The 13,984-nt window shown below is 43.0% G+C and overlaps 1 protein-coding gene across 1 annotated transcript in view; it reads left to right on the top strand.

Moving 5' to 3' along the window:
* UBR5 (ubiquitin protein ligase E3 component n-recognin 5) overlaps window positions 1–13,984 on the top strand; it is a 3,965,620-nt gene that overhangs the window by 2,793,410 nt on the left and 1,158,226 nt on the right. The window contains exon 36 of the mRNA XM_044065648.1: window positions 13,143–13,382. Coding sequence (XP_043921583.1) covers window positions 13,143–13,382 — 240 coding nt within the window. The remainder of the gene's footprint in view (window positions 1–13,142; window positions 13,383–13,984) is intronic.

Below are 13,984 nucleotides of genomic sequence, written 5' to 3'. Positions count from 1 at the left end.
AGGGAGGCGGAGGTGCTGATGCTATTACTAAGTTATTGTCTTCTTTATCTAAAAACATTGCTTTTGAATTTTTGTTCTTTTGTTCCCTATGGTTTACTTCCTCAGTCCACCTGTGTGCCATAGGAATTCCTAATTTACGTTGCTTTTTTACCCGACCTTTGGAATCTGTTTTGAGTTGTTTGACAAGTTTGATAAGTGAGGATTTTTCTAATTTTCCATCGAATTTTTACTTACTAACCCATTTTGAATAATATTTAATATTGTCGGTGCGCTGCGACTGTATGCATTTTGCGTCTTCTATTAACGGCAGATTTTGGGGTCTTTTTGTGCAATTATTACCCATTTTGTTCTACCCTTTGATTGTTATGTAACTTTTCTTAATTTTTTAAAGTGGTACCATGGATTTTGTTATAGTCACTTCAGAATGACTGCCTACTTATTCTGTTTCTCCTGATCTATGACAAGACAGTAATCTTTTTTGTCCCTGACTTGTAAGAAAAATACAGTCTAACAAAAACAATGCATATCTAGTCCCTGATCTAAAACAGAAAAAAGTAGATTCACCTTACCTGAGCCCACGTGATTGATCACCAATTCGTGGAGACCTGTCCTTCAGTCGCAGATCAGAAAGTGGCTGGCCTCTTTTGAACGACAATTCAGTCGGAGGGCTTTTCAGATAAGAAGAACCGATTTGGTTTCTTCCCCGTACGGTTTCAACCACCTGGCCGTCTGATCCGAGGTGAAGAGAGGGTTCCGGTCTGAAGGACCAATCTGTCAAAGGAAAAAACTTCAAAGACCAATTCACGTTAGGTTCAAGCAAGGCACCGTTTATTACTTACAGCAAGGAGACAAAGCATGTAGGTACAGGATTTGTCTGAATCATTAATGATTAGTATGTTATACTTATACAGTTCTCTTCCTATTACACAGAAAATGTTACCATTCTACTGCTGACGTAGTTAGACACAGCTTTCTGTATGTTCTACAGAAAATGTTGCTAGACTTATTGCTGACCAAGTTAAATTATCTGCTGGTCTGCAAAATATTTTGAGAAAAACAACCTGGCTTTGGGTTTGTCGGTCCATTTCAACATTTCAATTCTTGTATTGTACTGATGTTCTTCATCTCACATTGCTGCAGTCCTTACACTTGGGTAGTCCGCTGTCCTCGGTCGGCCCGAATATCAAAGTATAAGGCTGACGTCGGTCAAGGCGCATTTGACTGACATCAGGACGTCAGGGTACAAATGCGCATGACCGACGTCATATCCTCAGTCTTTTTTGCCGCATGGTCCGATGCAGAAGCAGCATTGCAAGTGCCGGTTGGCGTTCTGAGATTTTTCGATTTCGAAGTTTCAGACCGAGTTCAAAGTTGGCTAAGTACCCCGTTGGGGAATATTTTCGTTTTTTCTTGCCTCTGTGATTTACCGGATGTCAGAAAAAGTCAATAATTGCATTTCTTGTGGGAAACAGATACCGCATAGAGATTATCATACTTTGTGTATTCCTTGCTTAGGGCCTGAGCACGCGTTGTTGGCTGTCGCTCTTGTGCTAGATTTAATAAACGCACTATAAAGAGAAGGTTGGATTGTGCAAGGTTAGTCTTTGGGAAGCGGTGTAATTATAAAATGCCGTCGGATGCTCCGACGCCCGCTTCTTCAAAGAAGCGCAAAGACAAGGCAGTTAAGCCCAGGCTGGAAGAACCGTCTGTACCGGACGCCGGTTCTTTAGAGGTGTCGGTGGAGCCGGTGGCTCCACCGGAGGTTTCTATGTGTTCCCAGGGTGAGACCTTATTATTGCAAGATGTGGCCTCTCAGGAGGCAAGTCAGGCTGAGGGGGCTTCTCAGGTTACTATACTCCCCTCCCTTCCTAAGGTGGCTAGGCCCTCTCCTTCTGTTTCAAAGGCTTCTCCCAGGGGCAGGCCAGGTTTGGCTTCAGTTGGTGTTACCCCTAGCTCTTCAGGTACTGTGCCCAAGAAGCATATGCTTAAAATGGCAGAAGATTTGATTACTTTAATTAGGGGTTCTATGCCCCCTCCTGATAAGAGACCTAGGATGGAGCCTGAGCTGGGGGTTTTGAGCAGGCTTCAGATGTTTCAGAGGCTTCGCTGAAGACTTGCAGGAGTATTCTCCTTATTCTGATTCTGATGTGGATGATTCTACTCCTTCTGCTTCTCCTCCTGAGGATTTTCTTTTTCAGAAACTCTTCATTCCATGAGGGAGCATTTTAAGTGGGAAGGTCAGGACTTCTCTGATTCCAGGAAAAGGCTTAGGGAATTTTTGTTTTTACCCCAGCATAGGCCTTTGGCTATACCTCCTGTTTTGGATGTGGTAGAAGATGTTTTTACAGAGGCTTCTCTTAATCCTGATTCTTTGCCTCCTGCTCCTGTTAAGCCGGATAGGTATTACAGGGTGCCTGAAGCTCATAAATATCTTTTTAAGAGTCCTAGGGCTGACCCAGAAACTGTTAGTCAGGGGCCTAAAGGTGTTAAGGCTTCTGTTGTTAAGAATCCGGTTCCTGCAGACAAAGAGGCTAGGGCCTTGGATAGATGGGGAAAGAAAGTTTATACTTCTTCCACTCTGGCTATGAGGGCTTTGAATTGCCAGTTTCACATGTTGAAATACCAGAACTATCTCCTTTCGCAATTAAAGTCTAAGGTTGATGCTCTGGCAGTAGGTATTGATTGTAAAGAGTTGCAAGATTTAGTGCATGTTTCTGAGCAGGTGGGTAAGCATTCTTTGCAATGTGGTTTTGATGCTGTACAGGCCTCGTCTAGGATGGCTGCCACTGGGTCAGTTCTTCGCAGGCATGCCTGGCTACGGGATCAGAATTTGTCTGATCATGTTAAAACGAGGATTTTAGATGCTCCTTTACAATCTGACGTGTTGTTTGGTCCTCCTGTTGAGACAGTTTTAAAGAAAATGGAGGACAAGGCTAAGTCTATGCAGACTGTTAAAGATTTTTTGCAGGTCCAGCCTCCAAAGTTTAGTAGAAATTGGCCTACTAAAGGGTGGACGTATCCTTCTTATGATTCCCAGTCTAGGGGTAGATCTAGACGTGGTAGGGGCAGAGCTCAGGGCTCTTTCAGGCCTAGAACAGGGAGTTCTCCTGCACAGTCTTCGAGTGAGGGCAGGGGTCAGTCCTTTCGTAAACAGACCCAATGACCTACCTTTTCAGCTGCCAGAGCCTTCTCGTCTGGCAGCACCTTTGGGAGGAAGGTTGGCACTTTTCAAAGAAATTTGGTGTTTAATTACCCAAGACAGATGGGTATTGGATATCATACACCACGGCTACAGGTTTTATTTCCATACCTTGCCTCCTTTCAAAGGCATGCCAGACGTTCCTCCTCAACAAAGAATAGAGGCTCACAAGCAGGTTTCTCTGTTGCTCCAAATGGGGGCCATACAGCCGGTCCCTATGCCAGAAGTGGGTCTAGGTTTTTATTCTCGCCTGTTCCTAGTACCAAAGAAGGGGAACACGTGGAGACCAATTTTGGATTTATCTATCCTCAACACTTATCTGGACATTCCCAAGTTCAAAATGTTGACGTTGCAGCAGCTTTTACCTCTGCTGGGCAAAGATCATTGGATGGTAACTTTGGATCTCAAGGAGGCTTACCTTCATGTTCCTATCAGACTAAGTTGCAGGAAGTATCTGCGTTTTCGAGCTGGGACTTCTCACTATCAGTTCTCTGCATTGCCCTTTGGCTTATCTACTGCGCCCAGAGTGTTCACGAAAGTTCTGGCTCCAGTGATAGCTTTCTTCAGGCTAAAAGGAATACAAATCTATCCTTATTTGGACGACTGCCTGATTCTGGCTCAAGGAAGGGAAGAGCTTCTTCATCATTTGGAATATGTGATAGCAGTGCTAAGATGCCTAGGGTATTCTGTGAACGAAATAAAGTCCAGTCTAGTACCCTCTCAGGACATGTGCTTTCTGGGTGTGAGACTGAATACAGCATCCCAGATGGCCTTTTAACCCCGGACAAACAAAAGAGTCTATCCCTTTACTTCCATCAACTATCTCATCAGTCCGTGCTGACTGCAAGGACAGTCCTTCAAGCATTAGGGTTCATGGCATCTTGTATTCTGGTGCTTCCCAATGCCAAACTGCATATGAGGAAGCTACAATGGTATCTCAAAAATGTATGGACACAGCACTGCCAGGATCTGGACACTGTCATTCAAATAATACCTTGCATTCAAAAGGAATTTTTATGGAGGGCTCAGGAATGTCACCTAAACAAGGGACTCTCTGTGACCCGGCCAGAGGCGAGTCAGATTTTAACGACAGATGCCTCAGACAAAGCTTGGGGAGCTCATCTAAATGGAAAGTGGATACAAAACAAGTGGCCTGTCAGACTACAACATCTACATATCAACATGAAGGAGATGTTAGCAGTCCAGTTTGCATTAATAGCTTTCAAGGAATTACTTCTTCCAGGGCAGGTGTTGATTCTAACAGACAACACAACTGTCATGTGGTACATCAACAAGCAAGGGGAACATTCTTATCCTCTATGCAGGCAAGCAATGATTTTGTGGGAGACTGCTCTCAGTTTACAGCTCAATCTTCAGGCAAGGTTTCTGCCAGGAGCACAGAACTCCTTAGCAGATGTGTTGAGCAGACAAATTATGGATCCCCACGAGTGGAAATTGGATCCTCTTGTATTTCAGAAATTGACAGTGTCATGGGGAACTCCAGACATAGATCTGTTCACTTCTCCACTGAACCATCAGCTGCCAAAGTTTTGCACAAAAAGGTTTCATCCCACAGCTTGGAGAGTGGATGCTCTTTCTTTCAATTGGAGCAATCTTCATGTGTATGCCTTTCCTCCTCTGCCTCTCCTCCCAAAGGTACTTCTAAAAGTCAGACAGGACAAGCCAAGGATGATTTTAATAGCTCCAGATTGGCCTGGACAGCACTGGTACCCATTATTGAGAAGTCTGGTACGGAAGCCTCCATGGCCTTTGCCTTCGATTCCACACCTGTTGTCACAGGAGGACAGCCATTTGCTGAATGTCAAACTTCACTCTCTTCACCTAACAGCCTGGCATATTCTGTTTTGAACCATAGAGGGTCTCAACTTCCGCAACAAGTTTTGAATGTGATTTTGGAAGCTAGAAGGCCTAGTACAAGGAAAGTGTACGCAGATAAATGGAAGAGATTTTTATTTTGGAGTGCAGCAAAGGATTTTGATGTTTCTGAGCCTAATTTGAGTGTGGCTCTTCAATATCTTACTGAGTTATTGGACAAAGGTTTGTCTTTCTCTTCTATTAAGGTTCATGCTGCAGCAATTTCGGCTCACTATGATTGTGACCCACCATTGTTTTCTCATCCTTTGTTCAAGCAATTTCTTAGAGGGGCAAAGAATATAAGACCCCCACGAAGAGCTCCTACTCCTGCTTGGGATCTCAATTTTGTGTTGGAGAAACTCACTCTACAACCTTTTGAGCCTGCAGCTACTTCTGAGTTGAAATATTTATCATGGAAGACTGCTTTTTTGTTGGCAATTACCTCTGCAAGAAGGGTTTCTGAATTGCAGGCCCTTATGGCGGTTGAGCCTTTTTTGATTTTCCATAAGGATAGGGTATCATTACGTACTAATCCTTCCTTTATGCCTAAGGTGGTTTCTAGTGTGGCTTTAAACCAAACTATTCATTTGCCTACTTTTTATGCAAATCCCCAAAATAAAGGGGAAAAGATTTTGCACACTTTAGATGTACACAGGCAGTTGCGTTATTATTTGGACAGAACTAAAGGGTTCAGGCAGTCTCAGCAGTTGTTTGTTTGTTTGTTTCTTTTGCTTTGAGTTCTCAGGGCAAGCCTGTGTCAAAACAAACTATTTCTAAGTGGATTGGGTTTTGCATTGCTTTCTGTTATTCCCATCATGGCAAGGAAGTTCCAGCTGGGATTAGGCCTCATTCCACTAGGGCTACTGCCACTTCAACAGCTTTTTTGAGGGGAGTGGCAACCAAGGATATTTTGGAGGCAGCTACTTGGAGTTCAGTGCATACTTTCTCTAGGCATTATCACCTGCCACTTTACTCTAAATCCAGGGCTGGTTTTGCCACTGCTGTTTTGCAGGGCATTTTGGCAGCTCCTGCTTCCTTGTAGTTAGCCATCCTCCCTTACCTCTGCTTTGGGATTCTACCCAAGTGTAAGGACTGCAGCAATGTGAGATGAAGAACATAGTACAGTTTTGTACCTACCATAAATGTAGATGTTCAAGATCCACATTGCTGCAGTCCAATTTACCTCCCTCCTTCCCTCTGCAGTTAGAGGTGGTTGTGTGGGTTGGGTTGTACATATTGTGTATATTGTATATATTGTACATATAGTTAGTGCAAGGGTGGTTGGTTGGTTGTTTGCTGTCTTTTGGTTTTGACCTTTATTTTTAGGGTCTTCTGACATCTGGGGCAAGAAAAGACTGAGGATATGACGTCGGTCATGCGCATTTGTACCCTGACGTCCTGATGTCAGTCAAATGCGCCTTGACCGACGTCAGCCTTATACTTTGATATTCGGGCCGACCGAGGACAGCGGACTACCCAAGTGTAAGGACTGCAGCAATGTGGATCTTCGAACATCTACATTTATGGTAGGTACACAACTGTACTTTTTAATACAGGTGTTACATTTTGTCTAGATTCAAGGTACATTTCTAGCTTTAGTACAAGTAATGCTCACTACGGTTTAAACTTTCAAGCATCTATTGTTTTCTCTATCAATAGCTTCTAGCAGCTGCATGTTTTCTCTTGGCATAAGCAGAAATGAATATCCCTTTGTTAACTTTCATGATATTAGCAGAAATTAATTACTTGTTATTTTCATGACATTAGCAGAAATGAAATACTTATTATTTTCATGACATTAGCAGAAATAGAATGCTTCTTGTTAAGTTTCTAATGGCTGCGCAGATTCATGCAGTGTGAACAGAATAAATGTATTAACCCTTTTAAATCTCGAATGCACTAAGCATGCATATTACTATTACATATTTTTCTAACACCTTATCTTTCAACTGGACAAACCTATCATTATATGCCTTTCCTCCCCAAGGTACTCCTAAAGGTCAGACAGGAGAAACCAAAAATGATTCTGATTGCCCCAGACTGGCCACGCCAGTACTGGTATCCGAGCTTAAGGAACTTGTCCCAATGCCCAGCCTGGACCTTACCTCAAATACCTCATCTACTGTCCCAGCAAAGCAATCAGATTCTGCACAGCCAACTCAGGACCCTAAACCTGGCAGCATGGCGGATAATGTAGCCACACAAACCACACCTCTCACTAAAGCTGTGATGGATGTCATTTTAGAAGCCAGAAGGCCTAGTACTAGAAAATCCTATGCTGGGAAATGGAAGAGATTTTGTACTTGGAACCAAGCTCAAGGAACTGATACAGCTGTCCCAAATATTCCTCAGATTTTGCAATACTTAACTGAGATGCTGGAGAAAGGCCTATGTTTTTCATCAATTAAAATCCATGCCTCTGCCATTTCAGCTCATTACAATACAGAGCCACCACTCTTTTCTCATTCTTTATTAAGGCAGTACCTCAGAGGAGCCGAGCCAAAAGCTTAAGGCCTCCAAGGAGAATGCCAATACTTGCATGGGACCTCAATTATGTCTTGGAAAAACTCACCTCACCTCCTTTTGAGCCAGTGGCTACTGAGGATATCTAGTTCTTATCTTGGAAAACAGCTCTGCTCTTTGCAATAACTTCTGCAAGATGAGTTTCAGAGCTACAGGCTCTCATGGCTGTGGAACCCTTTATCATTTTTTATCCGGACAAGGTCTCTCTGAGAACAAACCCTACATTTATGCCTAAGGTGGTATCCAGTGTAGCCCTTAACCAAACTATTCATTTGCCAACCTTTTATCCAAATCCACAGAACAAGGGGGAGAAAATTCTGCATTCTTTGGACGTACACAGACAACTCGGATTCTACTTGGACAAAACAAAGTTTTCAGAAAGACAGAACAATTACTAGTGGCATATGCCACAGCATCACAAGGAAAGGCTATCTCCAAGCAGACTATTTCAAAGTGGATAGGTCACTGCATTCGTTTCTGCTGCTCACAGCATGGCAAACCAGTGCCTAAGGGCATTAGGCCACATTCAACCAGAGCTGCAGCCACTTCTGCAGCCTTTCTCAGGGGCGTACCAACCAAAGACATTTTAGAGGCTGCTACTTGGAGTTCTGTGCATACCTTTACAAAACATTACAATCTGCCTCTTTACTATAAGTCCAGGGCAGGCCTTGCCACTGCAGTTCTGTAGGGCCTCACAGCCACTCCTAATGCTGTTTAGCTCCAGCTCCCCAACCATAGCTTTGGGACTCAACTCGAATGTAATGACTGCAACAGTGAAACACGAAGAACATAGTACAGTTGTGTACACTTACCATAAATGTAAATGTTCGAGTGTATTCACTGTTGCAGTCCAGGTTACCCACCCGCCATCCGCTTTATTTTTGCTGAACTTATTTTTACTTCTCTAATCTATACAACCTAGGTGGAGTATTTGCTTATAGATGAAGGTAAAGCTTATTTTGGTGCATTTATGTTTTATTTACTTAATTTTAGCCTACCCGTTTGGGGGCACCTGACATCTGGGGCAAGAAAAACTGAAGAAAATGGCGTCTGCTGCATCTTTTATACCCCTGGCGACCTGACATCAGGGAAAAGGTGACAGCAACCGATGCAGGACCCAAGACTTTGGAATTCAGGCCGACTGAGGGCAACCTGTCAGTAGGATAACCCAAATGTAATGACTGCAACAGTGAATACACTCGAACATCTACATTTATGGTAAGTGTACACAACTGTACTTTTTGTTTCCCCTGAGACTGAAACCTGGGGTTTTTGCTGTGTCTGAGTTTGGCTTGAGAAGACCTTGAAGGGGCTGGAAAGGACCAATTCTTAGAGGGTCAGTGCCTACTAAATCTAGGAGGCTGAACTTGTAAAAAGTCTTTAACAGTCTGCATAGATTAAGCTTTATCTTCCATCTTTTTAAGAACTTCCTCAGCCTTGTTGCCAAACAGGCGGTCCTGATTTAAAGGACCATCCAACAATTTAGCTTTAACATGATCAGGCAAAGATTGCTCCTTAAGCCAAGCATGCCTTCTGAGCACAGTCCCAGTAACAGCAGCCCTGCAAGAGGCCTCTAATGAATCAAAACCACATTGCAAAGTATTTTCCAACTTCTTCAGCAGAATGCATTAAATCCTGTAATTGTTTATTTTCCACCAGTCAGGAATAAACATCATTTTCTGTTTAAGCAGTCCAGTAATATGTTGCTGATACTTTAAAATATTAAACTGGCAGTTTAAAGCCCTAATGGCCAAGGTTGCTGAAGTGTAAACCTTCTTACCCCATCTATCCAGTGCCCTGGAGTCTCTATCAGAAGGGGTAGGATTTTTAGCAGTATAAGCCTTAATGCCCTTGGGCCCCTGTGAAATAGTCTCTGGATCTGCAGTAGGATTTTTGAAAAGAAACTTGTGGGACTCTGGGACACTGTAGTATCTGTCAGGTTTTCTGGGAGCAAGAGGGAGGGAATCAGGGGCCAAACTAGATTCCGAAAAAGCATCATCAACAATGTCTAGTACAGGAGGAATAGCTAAAGGCCTATTCTGAGGTAGGAGTAGGAAATCCCTAAGCCTCTTTTTTTTGAATCAGAAAAATCCTGGCTTTCCCAGTGGAAATACTCCCTTAGAGCATGTAAGGTTTCACCAAACAAAAAATCCTCAGGAGGATAAGCAGAGGGAATGTAGTCCTCTGCATCAGAGTATTCATAAGTAGATAAGGGCAAATCCAGATCATCAGAAGAATCAGAAACAACAGAATCCTGATCAGAAGATTCATAATCAACTTCAGTTCTAGGCCTCTTGGGGGGGGGGGGTGGCTCCCCCTGTATAGAGTTATTAGATCTTCAGCCATTCTTATCCTTTTTTTTTTTTTTTTTTATAAGTCATAGAGGCCTGAGCGTCATTTTTTTTAAGCATGGATCGAGATTTAGGCCTAAGTAAAGAAGGAGGCATCGGTTTAATATGCAAGTCCGTAGGCCTGAATACACCCTCAGAAGCTGGTGCCTGCACAGTGGCTCCTCACCCATCCATGGTAGAAACATCCACGGGTTCTATGGTTGAAGCATCTCGTGGCATACCGGACACCGAATGGGTCTCAGTAGATGCCTGCGCGAATCAGAAGTAGCGGGTATCAGGGGCTGTGAAAGCGCCTCACTGAGTACTGGCGAACTGGTGACTGGCTTAGGAGAAGTGTCGTCGGCAGTTTTGGACCTCGGCAGCCTGTCTCTGTCTTTATCTTTGCATTTTTTCTGAATCCTGGTAGTCGGATGGCTAACCGACAACATTTCTGGATAATTAAACCGAGAACCTAAATATTTAGATGCAAAAATATACTGACGACGGATAGTGCGCTGATTAAGTAAAGCACAAAACCGACAGCAAGTTAAGTCGTGGTCAGGGCCTAGGCAAGGAATACAGTACGAATCAAAATCTTTATGAGGTATTTGCTTTCGATAAGTAATGCAATTATTAACTTTTACTTACATCGGTAAGGAGCAAGAAAAAGTTTCCCCAATGGGGTGCTTAGCTTAGTTGAAGACTTTGGTTCTGAAACTCTAAAACGAAAATTTCAGGAGTCGGCCGACCGGCACTTGTGAACTGCTTCTGCTTCGGGCACCGCACGGCAAGAAAGACTGATGTAATGGCGTCGGCTGCATGTTTTATACCCCTGACTACCTGACGTCATGGAAGAAGGGACAGCACCTGACGCAGGACCCAAGACTTTGTTAATCATGCCGACTGAGGGCTACGTGCAAGCAGATAACCCAAATGTAATGACTGCAAAGTGAAACACGAAGAACATCTGATGTTACAGCATCTTGCCTGTGACAGAATGTAGCTCTCAGAGTGACTTGTCCAATGTTCCTGTTCCAGAGAACATTCCGTCAGCAATCCCCATTCTTGAAAAATTCACTGAAACTCCTCAAGCAGAACATTCCCAAGTGACTGTCCCTGTTTCTAAACCAAGTCATAATTATGTCACGAGGTCAGGTTGCATCTCGAAACCTACTTTCAGATGCATGGCAGCTTTGACACAACTGTTGTTTTTCTTTCTTTATTAGTGTCTGTATAATTGCTAACCTATTGTTTATATGAGACAGCTTAGTAAAGGGGAGGATGTATATCAGTGTGTGTGAAATACCTTTAAGAAGCTTACCAGCGAGTCAGCACATGCATGTAAGTACTGAGCACGTGCAAATTTAGAGTGCCATTTTGAGTGAGCAGCCAGAGTGAGAACGTGCAAGTATGTGGTCAAATAGTTCATTTAAGTTTAATGTTCCTGCCATACATCCTGATGTATTTGTTTAGAATAAACTACTTAAACGAACATCCAAGCCTCGACATTTTCTTAATGCACATAAGAGCAACAGGAGTGAAGGCGTGTCTCCAAACTGACCATTTTTAAATGGTTGTTTCATTGTGTTTGCCTCAGTTACTCCTTTCATGGCAGAACTGCACCAGGGCAGGATTCTGCTAGAGCCACAGTAGCCACTACTGCTCTACTTAGGGGAGTCAATAATTGGTCTGTTTTAGAAGCATCTACAGGGTCCTCAGTATTATAGCTTGACATTGGTCCTGGCAGTTCTTGCCCTAGCTCAAGTGGTATTCTACAAGGGTTATTTTAACGAATACCTCCTCACTCAGCTGCCAATTTGCTGCAAGATTTGAGAATCTTCCTAAATGTGAAGAATGCTGCAGCAGTGAACCATATGATGTATGTAATGCAATTTGGTTGGAGCTTACAATAATTGTGGACATTTGCATATGTTCTCAGTAGGTTTACCATGTCCAACGTTCTGCTCCTTTTCCTACCTGCTGTTCATCGGGTGGCTGAGGTTGGTACAGTCAACCTTTCTCCTTTCTTCCCCTCTCTACTACCATCACGAGATGTAGAACTTTGAGATGCAGCTTTGGAGAACTAAGTGGACTGCCATAGATGGGGACAATCCTTTCCTTGTCTACATAAGCAGGTACTGCTCTGGATCAGTGACATGTTCCTAGAAGCTGCCAGGACAAAAAAAAAGCTCAGATGTCCCAGAGTGATATCCCTCTTATGCCACAGGTGTGCTGCTGTCTAGGTGGAAGGGCTCCCATAATTGTCATTTTCCCATAGTGTCAAGATAACTTGGCACCAATTGTTGAAGAGCTAATGGTTAAACTGTGGAATGCAGATTCTGGGGGCTCTGTCTCAGCCTATCACTTGGCATTGTGCTGGCAGGAGGCACCTACTGCCTTCCTCTCACCCCATGAGGAAGAGCTAGCAAATTTTTTTTTTAAGTTACTCCCCCCACCCGGAAACAACCTGCATCTGTACTCCAGGCTTCCACTGCTTGCAATGCTGGATGGGTCCTGTTGCTGCCTGGTGCCCCCAACTCCTCAGTAAGAGAACGTTATGACTTGTCTTTATAACTTTTCCAGGGAGTAAGAGATCTCATAGGGAGTTGTTTGTGGAGCCTGAAGGTTTTATGAATGTAGTGTGTAGGGCAGAATCCATATCAGGAGGAGCACCTGGTGCAGGGATTTTATGATGCTATTGCAACCAGCCAGCACCACCCCCACTCCACCCCACCCCTAGTCCTGATAGATTGATCTACAAGAGTGCTGTCTTCTGTCTTCTGTTTATGATAGGTAAGCTGGCCATTTCACATTTTATCCTACCTCCCACCCCCAGCTGGAGCTGGTGTCCCTTCCAAAGACAGGTTGCCTGCAGCACATATGAACGCTGTGCTACATGCTAGCAATCTGCAAGTTGGCAGGAAAGAGGAGCTACAGATTTTTAAGCACTCTTCTTTGTTAGAGTTCAGAAAAAGAAGTTGTATGAAGTTAAACACTAATAGAGGACTTTGTCAAAGATCAGTTTGATATGGTGAGTGCTTACTTGTTTATAGAAGATGATGTTGCAGTTGTTTACAAAGCATGCCTATTCACTTTACTGGATTGTCTTTTGAAGCAGGTGAACCAAATTTTCTTTCTTGCCTTTTTTTTTTTTTTTTTTTTTTTATGTAATAAATTTAATGTGCTAATAATTTGTTTTCCATTTTCCTTCTCAGCAATTTCATTCCTCAGCCAATTGGAAAATGTAAGCGTGTGTTTCAAGCATTACTTCCTTATGCAGTGGAAGAGCTGTGTAATGTAGCTGAGTCATTGATTGTCCCTGTCAGAATGGGCATTGCTCGTCCAACTGCGCCATTTACATTAGCCAGCACTAGTATTGATGCCATGCAAGGCAGTGAAGAGCTGTTTTCTGTGGAACCACTTCCACCCAGACCATCTTCAGATCAGTCCAGCAAGTAAGTATAAAGTTAATTTCTTACATTCAAATAAGTTTAGTTTTACCTTATGCAGCCTTCTTTAGAGGCTAGATCACATAGGTACATTATTTGTCCTTTCAAGTAATGATTGTATGATTGCTGTATCAGCTGGCTTAACAGCTTTGTCTTCCCAAAACAGTGGACAGTATGAGGGTTACGCATTTACAGTACATAGCCACTCTGGTAGCAGAAGCAGGTATATAGGACAAGAATGAGGCAAGATGTTCACCCATTTAGTTGTGAACAAATTTTGAGTTTTTTTTTTTTTTTTGTCAGAAGTCAATTTTTCTCAGTTTTACCCTCCTTTGCCATTATGTAATTAGTGTATATTACATACTATTGAGCTGTGTACATTATATATACAGATATTTATATTTCTGTATATCTGTATGTAGATTTACAGATATACATACACCCACACATATATATGTTTGGATGGATGGATGCGTGTGTAGATAATGTATAGATAGAGTGGTGATTGCAACAGTGAACTCAGGTAAAGGGATTTGATAAAAATATTTGTGGTCTACTTTTTATAACCCCAGCATCCAACATTTAATCACCATCCTTGGTGTCATCAC

The sequence above is a fragment of the Protopterus annectens genome, chromosome 3.part0, assembly GCF_019279795.1.
Source record: "Protopterus annectens isolate FY-2018-M chromosome 3.part0, PAN1.0, whole genome shotgun sequence".
Taxonomy (NCBI): Eukaryota; Metazoa; Chordata; order Ceratodontiformes; family Protopteridae; genus Protopterus; species Protopterus annectens.
This window is presented reverse-complemented; position numbering and strand designations above follow the sequence as displayed.